Source organism: Falco punctatus (assembly GCF_963210335.1).
Source record: "Falco punctatus genome assembly, chromosome: 12".
Classification (NCBI taxonomy): Eukaryota; Metazoa; Chordata; class Aves; order Falconiformes; family Falconidae; genus Falco; species Falco punctatus.
The window spans coordinates 14,278,122-14,300,732 of NC_137592.1; the positions used below are offsets into that span (position 1 = coordinate 14,278,122).

General features: G+C 49.1%; 1 protein-coding gene across 9 annotated transcripts in view; it reads right to left on the reverse strand.

Annotated features, from left to right (window-relative positions):
* MDGA1 (MAM domain containing glycosylphosphatidylinositol anchor 1) overlaps positions 1 to 22,611 on the reverse strand; it is a 204,968-nt gene that overhangs the window by 60,647 nt on the left and 121,710 nt on the right. For 7 of the 9 annotated variants that reach the window (XR_013931336.1, XR_013931337.1, XR_013931338.1 and 4 more), the window contains exons 13-16: positions 20,674 to 20,826; positions 19,301 to 19,435; positions 1,123 to 1,253; positions 26 to 134 (exon numbers count right to left, since the gene is read on the reverse strand). Coding sequence is in view for 2 of the 9 variants with exons in the window: in XM_080407880.1 (XP_080264006.1) it covers positions 26 to 134; positions 1,123 to 1,253; positions 19,301 to 19,435; positions 20,674 to 20,826 (528 nt within the window). In the remaining 7 variants the exon portion in view is untranslated. Of the gene's footprint in view, positions 1 to 25; positions 135 to 1,122; positions 1,254 to 19,300; positions 19,436 to 20,673; positions 20,827 to 22,611 lie in introns of those variants that run through there. The other 2 variants (XR_013931335.1, XM_080407881.1) reach the window with 2 other exon arrangements.

The following is a 22,611-nucleotide window of genomic DNA, read 5'->3' on the forward strand; positions in this document are numbered from 1 at the left end:
GCCTCTGAGGCACACACACTCTCACCCTTATTTGGTCCAATTGGCTTCCTTGGACAGTCCCCCTTTTTCAGAGTGACATCATCGATAGCAATGTCCCCTTCATAGCTCGTGCCCCGGACACCTTCGAAGATGATCTGCAAGCAGAGCACGGGACAGAGCCCAGCGTGAGACTGCAGTTGTGGAGGACCCTTCCCACACTTCTGCGGAGGTGAGCAGCGCACAGACCAGATCTTATCAGGTCCCCAAGTGAATGATTCCTTCCTTTTTTTCCAGTACTCAATAGGATCTGGAGAGCTGGATCCCACTGCTTACGGGACCAACCCCTGTGTGCTGAGTGTCTGCAGAGTAATAAATGAGCATGAAGAGCTCTGCTTTATTAAGTGTACTGCACTAACAAACCAACCAACACTGAACAGCGCTAGCAAGAGTAACTATTCTTATTTATTATTTTAAATAATAATAAGAGTAATTATTCTTACTTATTATTTCAAAGAACCCGAAAGCATGCTGGTTGTTTTGCCACAGTGCCACAGCTTACCAACCTGCACAGACCCAGCTCCCACAAACAACCCGACAACAGCAAAATAGCATGTTGGGCAAAAGCACCAGCAATAAACGATGCAGTAACGGAGCAGCCCACTTCCTGGGTATGCATCCATGACTCAGTGAGCAGACAGAGTGCCCAGTTTGTACTCACAAGCTGTCCTAGAGCCCTAACCCAGCGGAAGGGTGGGGGTGGGCTCTTGCAGCACATGCTAGAAGAAACCTCTAGGGCCCAAAGTCACCAACAAGGACAGCATGCCCCAGCTGCTGAACACCAAGAGACCCGTCGCAGACCTGGTACCAGAAAGAGCTCTTTGACAAGCAGTTTCCAGACCAGCAACAATCAGAAAATTTATAGTGCCAAACTGACGCTTGCACACAACACAATGGGTGGCTTCAGAGAGAACAGAATTTGATTTCTGTTCATGCATCAAGCTTTTGCCTTGCCCCAGTTACCCTGGGGGTGCAGAGCTCCCAGTGCCTGACCAGCCCTTGTGCCATAGAAGGAGATGTCTGCTGGGAAGTCTCCTAGAGCCCATGGCACACGGGCAGGACAGGTGGCAGGTGGACCTGACTTACCTGGAAGGGTCCAGGTGGGTTGATGGGCACGTGTGCCTGCTGCCACATGTTCCCCCGGTTCCCACTGAGCGACCAGACCTGAGTGTCGATGGCTCGCTTGTTCCGCACACGAACAAGCAGGTTCAAGGAGCCTGTAAGAGAGAAACCAGGCGCTGGCAAGCCAAGGCAGGCAGGGGACCCCTGGGCTGGTGCCTGGCATAGCTCTGGGGCTCGGCCTCAAGCCACGGCTTTATGCCCTGGCCGGCCCAAGGACAGCCTGCAGAGCCCCAGCAGTAACCTTTGGAGGGAGCCAGCTTTCTCCTGGGTCGATGGGCAAGTGCCGCGGGCAATGTTTCATCCATCTGGGCTTCCCAAGGGAGGACACAGGCCCAGATGAAGGCAGAGAGGACAGGATGAGGAAGAAGCAGTCTGTAGCATGGCTGGGGTGGCACAGGAAGGGGGTGGCAGACATGCTAGCTTCAAGTGACCTTCAGTGACATCCCATGTGACCTCCTGCTTGAAGCTGTCTCCAGCTCTACGTGAGGGCAGCACGGCTTTGCCTGGGCAAGTCTTGAAATCCCCTGAGGAAATCAACTTTTCCTAACGTCCAGTATGAACTGCCAGCGCTACCACATGTGGCTGCTGTTTTCTATTATATTAATACTACTGATAAGATTTTGGCTCTGTTTTCTTTGAAACTACCCTTCAAACAAAGGGGTGCCAAGGGCTGATAGCAGCCTTCTCTCTGCCACACTGAGCAAGTCCAGCTCCCTCAGCCTCTCTTCCCCAAGACTTCTGCTCTTGGCCCTTGCCTATGCTGATGCCCCACTGTTGGACTCACACCAGTTTCTCTACATCCCACTTGAACTGGAGTCCAGGACACATGTTTGCTTCTCCCCAGTCACCACTAACACCTGATATATGCTGTGCAGCTTACAGCCCTCTCCTTGCCCTGGCCCTGGCCATCAGCTGCAGAAACACAACCTGTGTCCTCAGCTGCCACTTGCCCTGGAAGAAGCCTTGGAGCAAGCAGCTGCTCTTTGCTACTGCTGGGTGGCATTGCCTGTACCACAGTGCCTGTACAAGCCCAGCCCCGTATTTTCAGAAGGACACAAAGATCCTGTGAATGAACACCAACTTCGAGTTCTTTCAAACAAAACAATTCCCTAAAGGTTTCATCTGCCATTAAACCAAAACCAAACCAAACCAATCTCAAGGCATTTCCAGGTCTCACTTTGAAAACAGTGTCGCAGGCCCCTACCCTCCACCCACAAATGAAACCATCTCAGTTTGTCTTCCTGCAGCATCTTTTTAGTAATCCCCTCACCTGGCTTTTTTTCCTTTTTTGTTTCAGTGAAAAAACTTTTTTAAACCTTTGCTCAGGGTTGACCTGAAATATTTTTTCCTCTTTTTTTTTTTTTTTTCCCCAATTCAGCTGGCAAACCAAAAAAATCAATTACTCTAGTCATGCTCTTGCTCATCAGTGTTTCTGGTCTTCATACACAGACATATTACACCTGAGAGCAGAGAGGCAATAATAACCTTTACGTACATGTCCATAGACCGTGCTTGGAATGCTGTAATCCTACCTGGGTACGCCCTTCTGAGAGGCGGCAATGAGAGGTCAGGGGACAAGACAGGGAAAGAGACTTTCCTACACAACCTCCCTCCTACATGATCCCCTGAAATTCTTCATTCTTGGCACATCAGCCTTGGGGGCACTGTGTGAAGGACAGGGACCTGGAAGTACCACTGTCAAGTGCCTGGCTGTCAGAAAGTGAGGGATACATCACAGGGAGTTCAGAGATGCGTAATAAAGATGATGAAATGTTTAGATTCTGAGTGGCTGACTTACAAGAAAAGGTTAAAAGAATGAAATATGTGTATAATTTAGTGAACTGAGAAAAGAGGGACATGTTATTGCCTGGAAATATTCAGAAGCATTAGCACTAAGGCTAGCTGAGGAAACTAGACAGCCTGACAGGACAAGGGACAGTGTATGCAATTCCTTTCCCTGGTGGTACCCATTTTGGGATGCACACCACAATCAAAGATAAGAGTGAAATAACGTGTTTCTCTCTCTCTTGAGAGCAGCTGGCACTGCACAACCCTGGAGAGCCAGAGATAAGCAAGTGGGGTCTCCTTCCTGGAAACACGGTGCCAAGGATGAGAGGAGTCACTACGGGAGCCTCCAGCAAAACCAGCTTTGAGCCACTTGTTTCTTGGTGTTGTTCCATCCCTCAGGAGCTTCCTACAAAGTCTCTCTAGCCTCTCTAAGAAAGAGACCTAGTCCTCACGGAGGCCCTTGGCCAAACGGATGGCCCACGCAGGAACTACATAACCCCATACATCAACGTCAATAGGAGCGTGTTCAGAACAGCTAATTACAGATGCCAGAGTCAGTGAGGTGTGGGATTGACAGTTAATAAAGAATTAACATGAAGCTGCTAGCAATCAAAGGTTAAAACCAACCACTGTCTGTTCTACCCTCATTTGGGAACTTGCAGCTCGGATCTGCCATGAGAGAGCCTGGCTGAGCAACAAGCACTGGGACAAATCAGGCAGCAAATGACCTTTGATGCCCTAGGAAAAAGGTGAAGGTGAGCTAGAAGGAGACCCAGACAAGCATCTGGAATGCAAATTACCTCCCCCAAAGCACTAGCTGTGAATACCTGGCCTCAACCCAAACTAAGCCTGAATATATCCTGGCTGACAGCTCCATGTCCTTGCAGCATCAGTAAAAAGGTTTCAACCTTTTGCCCCCCCAAATTCCCTAATAGAACAATACCGAATATGATCAGGCATTTTTCAAATGGTTTGCAACTGGAAAGGAAGCTCCCTTACCTGCCCACCACATGCAGTGTTTCACACCCCTGTCCACACAAGGAAAGCTGAAGGACAAAACAGATGAGCAGCATGTCCATGACTACCTTACAAATCAGTCTGAGTTGTGAAGGGGAGTCACATCCTGTAGCCCTACCTGCTAAGTTACAGATCTGAATCTGGGAAAGAACCACAACACCTCCCTTTCCCAGTAATGCTGTCACTGGGAATGTGCTGGGAGGCATGGCAGAGAATCCAGGACTTCAAACTAAACAGGGATGAAGCCTCTATCCCATTTGAAATGGGTCCACAGTGTTTTAGATGTTAAAGATTTTGCAGGTCTTCTACTTTATTCCCTTTTACCACATGTCAGTCTGCCACAACCTGCCAGTCAAGTTTAAGGGCCTGTGATGAAGGTCCTTGGAAATGAACCTTTCAGACCTGAGCTCCAGGCAGATCCATAAAACATTGCAGTCCTGAACTACAGAGAGCTCCGAGTCATCTTTCCAATTGCTCAGAGCTTCTTTATCTCCACTTTTCAGTCTGGCCCCAAAAGCCAACTGTGTGATGGAACAAGTGCTGCTGAGCTTTGTGTTTTCCAAGGGAAAGCTTTGGGTTCAGCCCACTGCCCTAAAATCAAAACATTGTTCCTGGATCCCACTTAACACTCATGAAAATCCACAGATTAAATCTCAGGCTGAAAAGGGAGGTGGAGCCTATGCAGATATTGACATCCATAGCTCCTGAACTCTGGTGAATTCACACCTGCCCACACTCGCCTACAGGCAAACCAGCACACCTGTTTCACGTCTTATTAATCATCTTCACTCCCTGTGTAGCTTTCAGCATGTTACAGAAGTTCAGACCAAACCAGCCACCTGATGCTTGTAAGATGCCCCTCCTAGAGCACAGACTATATTTCCAAATCCCACTTTGAAGGAGGTGGCCAATGCACAGTCCACACATCTGCAGAGTGTGAGGAGCTCATTCACAGCTGTGAACTGACCTGCCACATGATCCTTAGCAAACTGCTTTTACCTACTTTTATCTGCTGACATGATATGATGATGATAATCGAGAAGGATCACGACACACACTGACTCACTTAGAGGGGAACTCAGAAACATAGCAAACATTTCAGGAGACCTGAGCTAGAAGACACTGGGGAACAGAAGTGCCTGAACTCTCCTGCCTTTCCAGTGGTCACAAACTGAAGAAGAACCAAAGTGGGACCTGCTCTCCAACTCCCATCCCTCCACCAGTGGAGATGTGAAAGGCCCATCTGGGGTGTTCCCCAGTGCCAGCTTTTGCAGCCACCTCTTTTCCCTGGTTTTGTATACTAAAATCATGCCAAATTTCCTATATCGGAGTCCAAATCTAGCTGGTCAGTTTTGTTACCTACTTCTGTCACTGTCACCCCTTCCCCATCTCCTCCCATCAGATGTGCCTGGGATTTCCTAAGGGCACCTGCTGGTGAGGCACACACAAAGACAGGCCATCTATCTGCTGCTAAATCTCTCCAGCTGACCAGAGACAAACACAAGGGAAATCCCAGGACACCAGCAATCCTGTTGTTACCTCTCCCTATACAAGGCAATCTTTGCATTTGTCTCGTAATCTGTATTATTCCTTCTTCCCAACCAAAAGGGAGAATAAAGGCCAGTGACAAGTGATGAGGAATCAGTTACAGGGAGAGTGAGCCATACCTTCTGCTGGCTGCCTTTAAAACCAGAGCTGGCATTTCAAAAGAGCGGCACTCACACAAAAGAGCACCAGCTGGGCTGCCAGATAGAGTAGCCCAAGGGATGCCTTTAAATGTTACCTTCTCACAACAAGAAAAGGTCTTCTTTCAGTTTCCATGGGATGGGGACTTCACTGTCACATTGAATAGCAGTGGAGATCCAGAAGAGCCAGCTCAGGCAGCACTGGGAGGGAGGCAGTGTCTGTAAGGGCAGGGCCACGTGCACAGTCCCTGCAGGATGGCAGAGAAGGTAGAGGTTTCCTCAAGAGCTCTCCATGGGGCAGCTGGAGGGGGCTAATGCAGGGTGATGCCGTGGGGAAAGGCTGAGATACAGCCCAGTTTACATGGCTCGGATGGAAGGCAGGCAGCCGGAGTGGCTCGGAAGCAAAGGGAAGATGATGCTGCATGCTGAGAGATGGGGTGCTGTGCCAAGTGCAGCAGTGTTGGGGTCTGCAGACAAGTTAGTTGACTTCAAAGACTTAGTCGTGTACCTTTAAGACAGCCACAAATTGTCAGGTATGTAAAGAGGATGTGAAGAATCGGAACTAAAACCTGCAGCATACGGGCACCTACAGCAACAGCAAATAGCAAGCAAGAAGGACACAAAAACCTATCAGGGTCTGACACATGTACTGTCTAAGATATATAAATAGTTTGTATAAACAATAAAGGCCATTTTGTCTGAACCCAGCCATGCAGATATAGTGTTTTTTCAGTCTGCCTCGACCTGCGTCACCACATTTGGTGACTCCAACGTGACCCACACAGCAAAGCTCGGTGGAGTGGGAAGGGATGGCTGTTGGGATCCACAGGAGGAGCTGAGCTGGCCACACGCTTGCATGCAGCCTGGTCTCACTGTGCTGCACTCCTGCAGGATCCCTTCTCCAGCACCAGGTGATTTCAGGAGATGAGTTATCCGTAAGAAGTCCTGTCTGCAGCCCCAGTTTAGGTTTGGCACCCAACTGGGAATCCAGGGCTGAAAGCCCTTACGGAAATTCCCACAGCATTTCAGCTGCAGGCAAGCAGACTGAGATAAGAGGAAGAAACTGATTCATGGCAAGAGATGGGCAGTGTATGGCAAGAGATCCATGGTGTGGAGAGGACTCAACCCGGCAGAGTCACCTGCAGAGCCAGTATCAGGGAAAGAGCTCTCACCTTTCTAACAGGGGCTCTGAGCTCTTCTTATGCGTGGTTTAGTGTTAATACCACTGATCACAGACTGAAAGCCCAAAGCTTAGTGCAGGTAAATCCCAGGAGCGAACAACAGTCCCCACGAAGGATCTATTACTGTTCATAAACCTTGCAACTAACACAAGTCTCTCTCACACAAGTCTCTCTCCCTCTCTCATTTAAATGGATGTTAATAAATAGCAGTCAGTGTCAGGCTGGTATTCTCAGCTGCAGTGCTGTGGGGGAAAGTTACTGCTCTGAGAGCTAGAAAGCAGAGCGTGGAAAAACAACTGTAGCACAGATAGAGATGAAGAAATAATATTGGTCTGTATTCATTTTGTTCATTTCTAGAAATTCATAATTTCTAGAAATATAAGTTGTCTTCGTGCCACGATAGGATGTGTTTACTCTTTCACAGTCTCTAAAGATGCTTCATACATTAACATATGTGGAGTAAGACAATGAAAACCTCTTGGCTACTCTCCACTCCCGATTACAGAGAACTTTATTTCTACATGTCTTTAACTGATCTCAGCCTGGTGTGCAGGGTCCCCTGTGTCCAGTCTCAAGGTCACCCCACAGATCCCTTCCTGCAGCCACTGCTGCAGTAACTTCAGAGTCGGAGGGTTCAGAGAGCTCATCAATAGCAGGAAAATTGAGTCTTGGTCAGTTTGGAAAGCACCGCTATCCCACCTCTACTCATAAGGCATCTCCATTGGCTTTAGAGAGGCACTGAGCATCTTCAGTGCTGTGCTGCAGGATGGCTAATTGCTACGGGACAGTCTCTTTCTGCTTCATTATGGTGGGGAGGCTATAGTGAAAGGGATCAAGGGAATCAAAGCCTCCAGTTTCCTGCTGTGGCTGGGACTTTCTGGGGATATAAACAGCAATACATTAAGTTTTGATTGGCAATGTTTCCCCTACAGCAAACCTGTGAAAATTACTTATATCTGGCTACAGGGAATTTTCTTTGGATTTTACTGTGGATTTAAAAAATCAAAGAAACAAACACATTTCCACCCCTGACCTCCTAAACTACCATCAAATGAGAACAGGTTTCAAGCAATATCCCCTGACGTGGCAAAGCCAATTGCACATATTGATCTATGATCCATCACTATCTATCTGACCTGTTTGGCATGCATATGAATTCTGGGATGGAGGGAATGCACCAGCAGAGAAGCCACAACAGTGCAATGTAAAGAGGCAAAGTGGACACACGGCTGGACCCCTGGGGTGGGGGGACAGGCTGGGTGGGGGGACCTGGGGCATGCAGGCAGTGGGGTAAATGCAATGGTATGGTCATGTCTGCCGTGTGATGAGGCATGTGAGTGCTAACGGGAGGAAGGCAGGCAAACTACAACTCCAGCTCCTTCTCTCCGGCATATCTCCACCTGTCTGTGTACACAGAGAGCAGATGGTGATATGGTAGAAGCAGACTTGCAATGGAGCTATGCTTCAGCTCCTTTGCTCATTTGATCCACGGTCTAATTAGAGAAAGTGTTGGCACAGAAAGATGAATGATACAAGACTTCCATCTTTGATGATGTGTGTATGGAACAAAATACTGTCACCTCCTTTTGATGGAAAATTCCCTCAGAGGCTGTTGGTGACCAGTAACAGGCTTTCTATGTGTGGACAACAGGAAGTGGTTTAAGGAATTTAAAAAGAGAGGAAAAAAATCCCTGCACTCCACAACATTAAATTTATGCTATCTTAGAAGAACAAAGGCCCATCCAATATGTGGCCAGAACAGAGTGAAGGGAGTGTACAGAGCCTGGCATTTAAAAGACAAGAATTGGAGTCCTTGGGCTTCTTGCCAGCTTCACATCCGATTCATTATACCATCTTGCTTAATCACATCCCTTTCCCATACTTAAAACATTTTGCAGGGGACAATGTGGACAGACTATGTCCTTCGCTACAGGACAGACTGGGTGTCTGACTGTCAGCTCCAAGCCCAGCTGTGTTTTCACAGCCCCTGAACGCTGCCGTGGGCAGCAGCTCTGCTCCCATGTGCCAGCTCACCACGCTGCTGTGCAGCACGGCGCTTCCCATAGCCAGCGCAGGAGTCATCATGGCAATCCACAGCAGATCTGACTATGGGATCAGGCTAGGAGCAGGTTCTCACTGCCTAACACCTGCTGAGCTGTGGTCCCGCTTGCCTTCAGTCCAGACACTGTGCCTAGTAGCAACCAGGTCCTCAGTTTCCCCAAACCTCCTGGAAACCTCCTGCCCTTTGCAGGCAGAGGGAGGCAGGCAGGCAGGATGGTACCTACCACTCTCTCTCAGCTGGACGCATGCTTGTTTACAGCCCAGCAAAGCAGAAAACAAACAATGTCATGAGCTAGGTGAGTCTCCAAACACCTGCACTCAAGCACATGTCCCTCTCCATCACCAAGCCGAGCAGGGAGAGTGTGCACTCAGCCCACGGGGACCAGACAGACTCTCCAGAGCTTGCTCTTCCTAACCCCAGCTCAGGGGACACAAATGTTTTCCCAGAGAGGTGGTGACTGACCCACATCAATGGGACTGGGAAGCACACAGTAATCTTGGGGACAATGATGGGAAAGGATCTTAGTGTGTGTCCCCTGCTTCCTTACTGAGCAGGATGGTGCTTGAGCTGCCTTGCTAGTCTTTTTGCCCCCTAGCAGCCTCAGATGTGCTGCCAAGCCCCGTTCCTGCAAGGTGATGCTCCATCATGAGACGGAGATCCCGCCCCCGGCATTCATCCTGCCTTGCTATAGCCCCCTCCACACTGGTATATGCAGCATGCTGTCAGAAGGCACTGCCCAGATGCAGAGAAGTTCCCATTTGCTCTGTGTCCTCTGTGCCATGATAATTCATGCTAACAGCCCAGCATCTTGCGTGACTCCCTCCATAACCAGTACGTCTGATAATTTACAACATCTGTCTGTCCATATACCTCTCTACACAGAGATTCTTTCTCATGGGATTTCTCACTCTTCAGGAAATACCACCAGTCCCCAAATGGAGGAATCTGCATTACAAGAAAACCCATAGATTTGTCAGAAATGTCTCCTGTTGTTTTATGCTCCAGAACTGCCTCAGCTTGTTTTTATCCACAGATACTTGCAAAGGCTAAGGATGTGCACCCTTAGAGACCTCCACACCTAAGAAGGAGGGGATGTAGCCGTGGAAAGTAGTTCTTCTGGACATTCTGAGCAGAACTCCATCTCTAGAGACTGAGAACAACCTGTACCACCCCTTATCTAGGGCTTTCCCTTTTGCTCCTAGCAAGGATCCCCCATACAAAAACACACACAAGGTTGTAGCGTGCCTGAAGGCACGGAGCAGGGTGAGATATAACCTGGTCTAAATGCAGTTGTGCAGCTCCTCTTATATCCACCCATCCCTAAGAAAGGAGTTATGACCTTTCCATAGCCACTACTTCTACCTAAGTAGCCAGAGAGTTCATCTTTGCCTTTTGGGAGCTCTCCAAGCAAGCCTGCAATAATACGATCTGTGTAAATGCAGAGCAGGCAGAAACAGACCCTTCTTAAACAGCAATGTTGCATTCCTTGCTGAGCTTGAATAGATTAACTAGAGTTGGATCAAATCCTTTTTTTTTGTCTGTTTAACAGAAAGAAAAAAACCCCACCTTGTCAGTGAAATTCTGTTGGGAGGGGAGATGTACTAAAGGTCCAAAGTGTGTGGTCAGGGAAAGCTGGCTGTAGTAGCAGAAGGAAACGATTTCAGCAGAGTAAGGTGAAAGGGTGGTTCAGGGGTAAGCTCAGAGTTGGTCACTAGTCAGGGCCACAGCAGTGCTGCCTCTGACAGCCCCAGGCAGGGCAGAGGGAGCCCCGGGTGCTCAGCACTGAAGTGGAGGCCACTGCCTTCTCTGTGCAGCTCCTGGCCAGCAGGATGGGACGTGCTGGTGGGGATGCACCCGCAAAGCTCTGACTCCCCCAGGGCAAGGCGGGCAGCTTCTGTGGGCCCGAAACCAGCCCAGCCCTGCTGCCCTTATTGTGGTCTTAAACCTCCCAAACACAGCACCATCTTGCCCTTAATTCAATGAGCAATTGGGAGACTATTTCTGCACCATTCCTGGTGGACACGTGGGGCTGGGGGGATGGAAGGCATGTGAATTAGCCTTTATGGGGCATGGGATGGGGAAGCGGGGTTGGGCCCAGCTTCAGCTGCCAGCAAAACCACCTGCACAGGGGCTTGGTATGTCCAGACAGGGCTCCAGAGGAAGCCCAGGGGGTGACTTGGTGGGGTCAGACTCCTGTTTGTCCTGAGTAGGAAGACAGCCAGTGCTGGTCTTTGTCAGACACACCACCCTCTCTTCTCACCTGGCAGCCTGCATCACTCAACTCCCTCCTAAACCTGAGTGCTGTATATTAGAGCATCTAAATTAATCTCAAGGCCCAGAATAAACTGTTTAGATTATGGTCCTAAGACCCTACAGAGAGTAGATGCCAGGTCATGACTTGTCATTACAAAGACCAAGTCCAAGGCAGGGTTTGAGACTTACTCTGGTGAAGCACCTGTGGAGATAAGCTTCCCCAGGCAGCAATGCTGAGCAGCCTGTGGACAGGATCGTTACACTTGCTCTGCGACTCAGGTGAGCGAGCTGCAGCAGCACACCTTTCTTTCCGTCCAACGCTTTCTGGAATCGAGCAGTCTGAAGGCAGCCGGGAAGCTCCTTCCCTCTTATTGTCGCCGTACCTGGTGGTCCCCAGCAGTGCTGGGTAGTATCTTAGGGAGGAGAGGCCAACCTGGGGGAAAATGGGAGTCCAAGGACCGTAGCAAGAAGGAGACCATGAATAGGCAACTTTTCCCATCGATTCTGCAGACTCAGCATAGCTGCTGTGGGGGTCTGCTTGCTCCTTGTTCACCCTCTGTTTCTTGACATGCCCAGATGCCTCCAGGCAAATGCTTTCTCTTCTCCCAGCTTTGATAATGGACCCTTTCATCTTTGCCACCAGAGACAGCTGGGTCCTTTGCGCAGTTCATGTGCTCAGCCCTCAGACTGAGAGCACGCGCTGCGCTCAGCTCTCAGAGGAGCTGAAACAGAAGTCTGCTTCATAGACACTGCCAGGTTTAAAAGAGCTCAACAGCCAGGCCGGGGGAGTCTGCCTGCCTCCCTTCTGAGGGCAGGCTTCACAAAGACCTCAGCCAGAGAGGAGGGAGCTTCCCAGAGCCCCCAGATTACAAGTGGTGCGTGTGGAACGCTTCCTGACAAAAATCCTGCAGAAGCAGATGTACTCATGCTGAGGAAGACATCACCTGTCTCTTCTCTATCCCTATTAACAACCATCATCACCCACTCTGTGGTCTCGGTGTGGGGAACCAAGCATGGGGCAGCTGCACGGCTGCAGGGCTTGGAGCAGATGGGCTGTTTTAGTGTGATGCTGAAGCCAGCAAGACAGAAGGAATGAGCAGCTGAGATCACATATTCTTCCTGTTGAACTGAAGACACCTCTCAAAATGTGTTCTCTGACCTCCTCTTCTGCCTGACCCACGGAAACATGAGAGGTGACTGTTTCAGGCCTGGGAAGCGGTTTGCTGCAGGAGGGCTGCTGGAGTAGGCTGTGTTCCCAGCTCTGAGGCAAGATGCACTGTAGCAAGAGACTACTTTTCTGTTTCATGCCTGGCTGTACTTTTACCAGAAAACTTCCAAAAACTTCCAGGGGACTGGCTGAGACAGTGAGACTCCCGACCTTGACCCGCAAGCTCCTTCAGGTGCTGGGGTGCCTGTTGTCCCTGCAGAGGTCCCTTTGGGAGAGGCAGTCACTCCTGGAGGTAATGGTGCTGACTGACATTTGTTGAACATTTTTTGGTTTTCTGGGAAGCATTTCAATACATGTTACAAAACCATGTCTTCCTGAAGTTCAAGAACAGATTGGGGTGGTTGCCCAAGTAGTGCAAGATAGTTGTGCACTCTGCCCCCCCCAGTCTTTATCCTGCCAGAACACTTGGGGGCGGGGGGAGTCTCCAAATGTGCACCTGGAATGACCGGCTTCAGTCTCCGCTAGTACAATTATGGCACCGCTGAAATAGGCAATGGTCCATGGAGAGAAGGGAAGAGCAGCCTGGGAGTACTAAAGAACTAGCTGGATATGCACTGAGAGCTCCTGTTTCCTCTTAAGTGTCTGTTAAGTTTTGTATCTAGCAATTCCAGGGTCTGAATAATTGATATAACATCTCAGGAGATAATCAGGTTGCAGTATATCCTTAGAGCTACTCAACTTGGCACAACACTGCTGCTGCTGCTGGGAGCCAAGTCTGGATGGAAAGATGCTTTGCTGAGAGCCTGGCGGAAGGGAGGGGGGATCATAGCAGCTTCCCACCAGACAAACAACTCTGACTCCAATCAGGTGAGCAGGAGCAAAGACGATCTGTGAGGATTCAGGGCATGTGCAAATGAATTGGTGTCAGCAATCCGTGCCCCTGACAACCTTCCCAACAAATTCTGCAGCAGGAATGTGGTCAGATCATGACTGGTAAAACAGAAGAAGAGGACTTTTGAAGGCGGCAACATTTCAGTGGCTATTTGCACTGGGAACTTGATTCAGTAATGCACTTTTAGCAAGGGGCATGGAAAGGCAGAGATCAGTGTACTCAAATTCAAGGTACTAGAGCAGAATGCCTGCATCAACAGGAAGACATGTTATTTGTGGAATAAAAATGACATGGAGCCAACCCACATCTGAATACCTTTCCCTCCTCTCCAAGTCTTCTTCAGCTTTACATGCCAAGATCTTTGGTTTAGGGATCAGTCCCACATCTGCACACCATGTCAAGCAAGCTGTTGGTGCTCTTTGTCAGTAAACATCCAGTGAAGGTGTAGACATACAGTATTTACTGGGCTGCAGCAAGCGTAACTGAAGGGAGTTCTCTGCCCTTGGTTATGTAGGAAGTTTGATTAGATGATGTATTGGTCCCATCTGGTCTTAATAATCTTTAAATCTATGGCTCTAATCCAAAGTCCACTGAAGTCTTTAGCAAAACAATGACTTTTAATGGTTTTTGGTTCAGAGCCACTGTATTGAACCTACAGAGCTTGAATGACACTTTACAAATACGTGGTTATCTTGCCAGGTATTTATAATCCTTGCTTGTGATCATGGTATTTGACTAACTTCCCCCCAGAAACAAGCAGATACTACCAGAAGAGACCACAGTCTATACAAAGGGTCCATGCCATAGCCCACAGGAAGCTACTGGATGTCTGCACAAAACATTAGTCAAATACGCATCTATTGATGGAGGAGCAAGTAAAGCCAAGAACACATCTAAAGAAGTGGAAAGGTTATTAAAAAAACTGAATACATTTTTTCATTACAAACTGTTCACTTAATTCTAACTGCAACTTGTTTTCAAGAGCCTAGAGGGAAGTGAATCATACTCATTAGGAAAATCAGCCTCCCCTCAATCAATCCAATGATGTAATCTCTACTGTGTAGTGTTATTGCACTGGAGATAATGGCATGGATTTAATGAATGATGTATTTTTATATAAGGCAAACTTTACATATCCAACAGAATGCAGCTACCTCCAGAGTGCCACCTGTATAACTGTGTGCAGTAGCAAGGTGCTGTGTCCACAAACAAGGTCTGGGTAGGAACAAGGGAGCTATGATGCTGAATCTTACAAAAAAGGACATCTTCATTGTTCAAATTGCTTTTACTTTTATATATCCGGTACCTGTCAATCTGTGCAACCTGACAGCTCTGCCATTCATCAGAAACAAGATGCAGCCACATGGCATGCATGCTAACAATGGCTCCCATGTGTGATCATCCACCACAACCTCTCAAACACCTTTGCACTGGCTGCATTATCTTAGTTGAAGAAGTTAAGAAGCAATTCAGTTTGGTGGCCTTCCAGTTCTGTGTTTTCTACTCAGCAGGAGGGCGTCTGTGGTGACACCACCAGTGTAAGTGGCCTGCCTACAACCCAATTACCTCTGTGAAACAGCTTATGGCTTTCTTGAACTTGGATGCTGTGGCAAGTGATCTGATCAGGTCTCACTGTTTCTAGTGACTCAGAACCAAAATTCCTCCTAATCAGTCCCAAGCATGGTTCTTCATAGTATCTTGGAATAGGATAGGATAGGATAGGATGGGATGGGATGGGATGGGATGGGATGGCATGGCGTGGAATGGCATGGAATGGAATGGAACAGAATAGAACAGAACAGAATAGAACAGAACAGAATAGAATAGAACAGAACAGAATAGAACAGAACAGAATAGAATAGAATAATTCCGTTGGAAAGGACCTACAACCATTACCTAGCCCAACTGCCTGATCACCTCGATCACCTCTCTAGGAAAGCTGTTCCAGTGTCTGACCACTCTCTTGGTAAAGAAATGTTTCCTAATACCTAGTTTGATCCTCCCCTGATGCAGCTTTGAACCATTCACATACCAGTGAGCTCACAAATCAGGAGGAGGCTCAAAAATGCTGCTCAGGTACATCCTACATCACTGCTTTTATGTAGGTACCCCTGTGAGCAAGTAAACTCTTTGACCCAAGTTTTTCCCCCATGAGCACAGTCTCTGGCTCACAAGGCAGGGAGCTATAGCATCAGCAATTACTGTGTACCACTGGGATCACAATGGCCACACAAAAAGCTAAATCCACTGTGGCTGAGATGTCCCTGTCCCTCTGAGCAACCTTCCTCCTGTGGTCTGGCCATGAAGGCATCTTTGGCTGTAGAGTCTGAGAGAGCATCCAGCAGTAGGCAGGAGGCTGTGCAGATCACAATCTGGCTAACACTGAGTTAGGAGACATGACAGAGAGGTGGCAGGGGACTGCTGTGGGAGCAGCCCGTCAGTGACACTGTCCCCTCAAAGCATCACCCTTCCAGGCAGCGCCTAGGAAGGAAGAAGAGTCCGATGGCTGAAGCAGGGACCTGAGGATCTTCTTGCAGCTGCGACGCTGACTCACCAAGCCAAATGGACAAAGAGGCTTCCCGACCTCGGTGGCCGGTTGCTGCCCGCTACGGCTAGCCTCCTCTCCTGAAGCAAGCGAGCAATTCCTCATTTGATACACCTGCACCTGCCACAAGCAAAACACCCTCATTCTTGAATGCCTGGTGGAAATGGATTTCTTTCCTTCCCCTCCTCCTGATCTTTGTGTTTGGGCTGGCAGGATTGCAGGGCAATGCGAATGCTCACGCCGGAGGGGGCTTGAGAAAGGAAAACCAATGACCAAATAACTCCAGAAGAACAGGAATTGCCTCCAGGGAGCTCCCCTTCACCCTGCTCTCTCATCATCTGAGAGATATTCAACATCACCCTGCTCTGCTAGTCGCTGAATATTTTATACCATGGCTACAAACGCTCCATTTGTATTCCGTTTCTCTCTTTCGTCATATCTATTATAAACGAGTAGTGTCTGGGAACTCTCCCAGGGAAGATTTGCCTGGATGGCTATGGATATTTTATAGTCAAATTGTGAGAGTAAACCAGCTTTCAAGTTCTGTGGAGGGGGGGGAAGGTAATAAAAGGGTTATTAAAAAAATAAATAAATGTCGGGATTTTATACAGCTTCTTTTCATAGTGACAGAGCTTCAGTTTGCTCCACGATGGAGCTCTAGCTGCTAGGAGAGCTTGGGCTGGGAGATGTCCCCTTGCTGGAACTGTCTTCCAGCAGCAGTGACCTGATATGCTCACGCTCAGTGCTGCGGCTGGCTCAGCAGGGCTGGCATCTGGCTTGGTAGGACTGGGCTGGCACTAGGTGGGCCAGGGGCTGGGGCCGTGTCCGCAGGCATCAGGGATAGCTGGCCATATGGGAAGCAAGACATGGCCCAGGGCTGCAGCCACCCCATCACTACCTTCACATTGTTGCATATGTGATACGGGTAGGAGGCCAGGGTCTGTCTCCTCATTTGACAGGAGAAGTCCTAGCGAGGAGCCCTGTATCTAGGAGGGGGCACTCACCTCCAACCCAGGGCTAAATAAGAAGAGCTGAAAAAACCTTCTTTGCCCTCAGGCAGGCTGCCACTTCGCCAGGGGACTCTGAGACCACTTCAGCCACCAAAAGCACTGAGCCTGGCACCCTCTGAACAAGCTAAAGCTTTCCAGCAGGGTTTCACAACCTCCGCACAAGCAAAACCAGGCACGGAGTAACCAACACGCATTAGAAACATAGATCGAGCCGTTAGACCTGCTGGTGAAACAAAGCCTGTCCCAACGCGGGTTCATTTGTGCGTGTGCAGGGATGAGGACAGCTATGCCAGAGTGCTGCCAGCATGGCAGTAAGGAAGAAGACCAAGCAGCATCAGAGTTAGTAAGCAGCACAGCAGGAATGTTGAAAACCAGATGATTTTAGGATTACTAGGTATTCTGATTTTTCCTGGAGAGGTCTCAGTTTCACCCTGGTGCCCGATATGTAGAAGAGAAGCCGAAACGATTACAGAACACCATGACTGACTCTTACCAGGAGAAAGAAACCCCAGAGTAGAGAGCAGATACAAGGTACTGAATTTCAATTTGCAGACAGATACATTGTGGATTTGCTAGACCAACCCACATATTCCACAGGCCAGGAGAAAAAGAACTTTCCCTCATTTCTTTCTCTTTCATTCTCTGACTCTTATCTAGTCAGTGTAATTTTAAAATAATTTATTCACTTTCAGCTCAACAGCACCCACCCTAAAAATCATCATATGGCATTACAGAGTCTATCCACCTCGCACAAATTTATCAGCCCCTTTGTGCAAGACGGAATATGGGAAGCAGGCAGGGGCAGCAACACTGAGTATGAAGAGAAAAATCAACAGATATAAAAGGCGTCTGAAGCTGAGGAATAGAAAATGGCACTCGGCGGCTTGCTTAGGTCTTGGGAATCACCGTACCTTTTGATCTGCACAATTTGTTGGTGGAGCAAATGAATAAAGAGTTAAAACACTAAAAGCCAGAAACCTGTAATGAATTGGTTCCCTGGCACGTCCAGTCCATCCCCCTCTCCAGACAGACCACCACATAAGAGCTGTAAAACAGAGCTTTCTTCCAAAAGCAAGCAAAAGCTGACAGGCTTTTACTTTCTCCATGAAATGAACTTGGAAAAATGACACACAGCTGTATTCCTAAAGGGAACAAAGCAAGAGAGGTCTCCTCCCTCCACTTCTTTCCTTGCCAGTCTCCCACCGGTCTGCGCCACCCTTCATTGCGATCACAAAGAATGAAATCCTTTTCAGAGCCTCTAGGAGATGTGCAGGAATTAGGCAGCAAGGCTGACTGACCACAACGGACAACTGCAGGGAGCAAAGGGAGCATGCCAGCCAGCATTAACAGCTGTACCCTGTCAGCTAAGCAAGGCCAGCAGGTCCACGAGAACCCAGTGCACACTGACAGTGCTCTGCCTCAGCAACCTGCCTCCACCAGTGTGAAGAGAACACGGAGCAGGCTGTCTGCAGGGGGAATGCAGGCACATGCAGACACCTCTGACCTCGCCGGACTGCGCGCAGACAGCAAATATAAGCCCTCAGAGCAAAGACAGAGATGGAGACCTGCTCAGTGAACTGCAGCCCAGCCCTTACTCTCTGGCACCCACAGGGTCAGGGTTTCAGCCTCACCCCCACTGAGAGAAGGAGATCCCAGGCTCTGCAGCTTCACCTCTTTGCCGTGCCACACGTGCGCAAGGCATGGTGGCCAGACTCAGGAGCATATTCCCTCCCAGTGACATGAATGGTGCCGAGCAGAGAGCTGTTAATTAACCCCGTTTATTGAAGGGCGGACACATTCCTGCCTGGGCCCTGATTTTTCAGTCAGGCTCCAGTCCAGCAGGTGATTAATAACCCAGCGTGCTGTGGTAAGAGTGCATCTATTATTCAAATTAATGAAATTATAATCAAGAGGTGACGAATTAGCAATTGCTCCTTGACTGGATATGGAAACTCATTAGTGTGCCAGGCGCTTCTGGGGTGCTTGCTGCACTCGTAAGCTTCCAGTTAGAGAGAAGGGAGTCAGACTGAGCAGACAGCCCCTTGGCACAGCAGAGGGAACACGCATCCTGCCCACCCCAAAATAGCTGTGGCCACCACAGAGCCCTCTGGTCCCACAAAGCTCCGCCACCTCTGTCTCCTCTCCGATGGACAGACTGTTCACCTGGTGTCCTGCTGCCTGGAGCAAGGTGGCTGTGGCTCTGAGCGGGGAAAATGTGTGCACATGGGTACAATGCTCTTTCTGTGGAGGGTAGGGAGCCTTACACTAGAGGAGTGAGCCAGAGGGGAAGGGGTGATGGCTGACTGCAAGATGTGGCCTCGAGGATGGGCTGTAACAGCTTCACAACCCTGACGCTGCTGGGGTGTGGGTAAGGGACAAGTATCTGAAAGCAACAGCCCACGCTGGCGCTTTGAGCACTGGAGTAGGACTCCCACCCTCCTGAATTGCTGATTGCAGGCACAGCTGGTGGAGGAATCGGCTGGAGGTCTTCCCTGACAGCCCACACTAGGCTGGGGTTTCCCCTTCCCGAAGGGTACTCACCGATGTGCTTCCCGTACATGTGGTAGTAGAAGGAGACACAGTAATACTTGGCAGTAATGTTGTAGAGGGGGCTGATGAGCCGGGCTTTGTCTCCCGTCACCCGGGGCCGGGACGCCTCGATGAACATGTAATAACCTACAGAACAAGAGGGAAAGGTGGGGAAAGGCAGCATGCGCTTGGTCCCCCTTCCTGCAGACGACGGGATGCTGGAGGCCGGGAGACCACTCCTCCTCTGAGAGACATGGCCTTTCTCTTCCCATCTGCTCCGCACCCACTGTGATCCCAGCCAGAGACACTTGCAGGATGCCTGCAGTGCCTCCCTGCCTCTGCAGTGCCCAGGGGAGAGCAGGAGAGATGGGCATTGGCAGACCCGCTGGGAGTGCATGCAGCAGAGGAGTCCCTGAACATGCACACACACATCTGTTTGGGTGCAAAATGAGCCTTTCTCCTGCAGCATGAGGGGCCCCAGAGCTGACTGCACTGTGTAAGGAGAAAACCAGAATAAGGAGGGAGAAACCATCCCAGCCTAATTTCTCTGCCTCAAGCAGGGGAAGAGAGGATTTGGCTATCTGGCCTAAACAATACTGTTGCCTAAAGAGAACAATACCAAAGTAGTTGTTAACAATCCAGGGAGGAACAGATCAGCTATTGAATTTGTTGGCATCGTTTTCAATGCTCGGTCGGGCTGGCGTACTGAACACCAATGGGAAAAGCCATTTCCTTAGCTGGCCATTGGATGTTTCCTATTTTTTCTGAGTTCAAAGATTTGTGCTTGCATACAAATGTACTCTTTGCCTTAGAGAAAGGGGAAAGTAACAGCTGGCTAAAATGGGAGCATATACTCCATGCATAGCCAGTGGGAGCAATACCCAACATCGTTCTCCTCCAGCTAGAGGTGAGGCACTTGCTGCCACCCTGCAAGGAGCTTTCACCTGGTCTTGGATGTTCCTGCTTGGAATTAAGGACATCTGTTTGCCTCACCGAGACCTTCTTTGAGGAAACAGCTGTCTAAAACTACCAGGGCTGTTTCTAGGTGTTAGAGATGTTCTTCTACTTGTTTATCCTTTTTTGACTTCAAAACAAACATCAAATGGGACAAGGGCATCAGACAGCAGGCAATTAGCTTGTAACAAGAACTAATGCTCACACTATTCCCTTAAACAAAATTGTGGGTGTTTTAATTGTGTGTTTAATGCCAATCAGTAACATGCAAATTAACTGCCTGCTCCCTGCACCCCATGCGGAGGAGAAGCATCTTGTGCAGAAAGCAGATCAGCACTGCACCAGCTCCCAGAGCCGTAGGACTCCTGACAAGTGACAGCATGCACCTCGTCTCCACAGCCAAGCAAAAATAAACCCAGATGTGTGCCTACCCTCTGGCGTACCACTGATGTCCGTGGGGGGCCCTGTGTTGACGGTGCGCTTGGGGTTCTGGGTCAGGGCATTCTGCCGGGTCCAGTCAAAGTTGTCCATTTTGTCCTGGATGAAGCCGCAGATCTTCTCGTCCTCAAAGCGGCAGGTGTTATCTGCAGGGAAGGGAAGGGGCTGGTCAGCTGCTGCTTTTCAAAACTCCTCCCCAAGGCTGCCTGGGTGCTTGCAGCAAGTCTCACAGTGCTGCTACATCACCACCGAGGCTCTGCATGAACCTGGGGACAGACCGGCAGCCCCCAGCCTCGGGAGGTGGCTGAAAAGGAATACGTCCATGATTAGTATGATTATGGAAGGGTTAATCCAGGTTGATGGATATGATAGCCTGACGAAATGGAAGAAGGCTATTAGGGCTGAAGAGAAAAACATTCTGCCGGGAGGTCTGAGGGGGCATACATAGAGGAGGGCAAAAGGAGCACTGAAGGAAAACAGGTCACAAGGGCTTTTAAACCAGAACAACTTGATGATAGAATAATTTCCTCAGGAGAGAGGAAAAAGAACCAGCAGATGACCCCCCTTTGGGCTATATATTTAACTAAACTATGGCACACATGAAAAAAATCAGCTGTGGAGAAGAGGTCTGCTCAGTGCTACAAATGTGTCATTTAGCTAGAGCACATCCAATTTATACCAGCTAAAAGGCATACTTGATATTGCAGCTTATGCTGGTTCCCCTAACAAAATAAGTCATGTAGGTAAAAGATTTTTATGTAGGATCAACCACATGTGCAACAGGGCTCAGTTTTATTACTATCACAAGACAGTCACATCCTACAGCAATATTGTAAGACAGGTGAAAAATCTTGTGCATAGACCTAACCCAATATGGACTTGCAGAGATTGGAATGAACTGGACTTGGGCAGGCTGAAGATGGTAAACTTTGTGGTAAAAAGGTAGTTCCTGAGCCACAAAACCAAAGGCCAAGAACCAGCTTCTCACTGATGATGCAGTAGGAGAGGGATGGAGGAAACAGGCAGAAGACAAAGATAAAACAGGTCCAAGACCCGATACGAAAATTGCTTTGTGTTCTGAAAGGTCCCTGTGCCGAAACTGGAGCTGGAGAGTTGGCTGAGAGTGGGATCTCAGACCACACGAGTGGCACAGACACAGTAAGTACAGATATTATACCTTCTGCATTTATATAACAGCAAGGAGGTGTGCCATGAAACTGAAAGATCAAGTACTTAGAAGCCATGAAAGAAAACATACAGAAAAGAAAACAAGGCTCTTGCTAAGGGCTTGGAATGTGCTAGAAACCTCATCCATGGCATGCTGATGCAAGACTCAACTTTTTGGGGTTTATCCCCCACACTGTTATCCCACCCAGATGAAGAGAAGCCAAAATGTCTACTTGGGCTCCTGCATTCCTGTATCTTCAGTGGGGGTTGCTCTGGTTCCTGGGCATGAGGCGCTTGGTCCTAGCATGGGTGGCTCTGGCATGACATGTAGGGCAGAGCAGGGTCAGCAACCTACGAGCTGGGTGCCAAGATGGGGTGGGAAAAGGAAGCTTTCTGCGATGTCAGGGCCAAAAGCTCCAGACATGGTGTGTTGTGATGGTTAGGAGCTTCACACACCTACCGTGCACACCAAAATCTGACGTCTTGCACCAGAGAGGAGAGCCTACCCACGAAACGAACGGTATCTCGACTCTAGGACGCTGCACCTCCCAGTTCCTACCCTGTAGCTAAGGCCTTTCCCATCACCTCCCATTTGGAAATGACTGTCATCTGAACAGACATCAAAAGCCTGCACACGCCTGTGGTAGGAAAATCGGTTCCCCCTTCTTGCCTGTCTCTCCCCAGCATTCCACCAAAGCAGTGAGAACAGAGGAGGCAGCCTCGTGCTGTGGCCCGCAAGAAGGTCTTGGCCACCACAGGTTGGG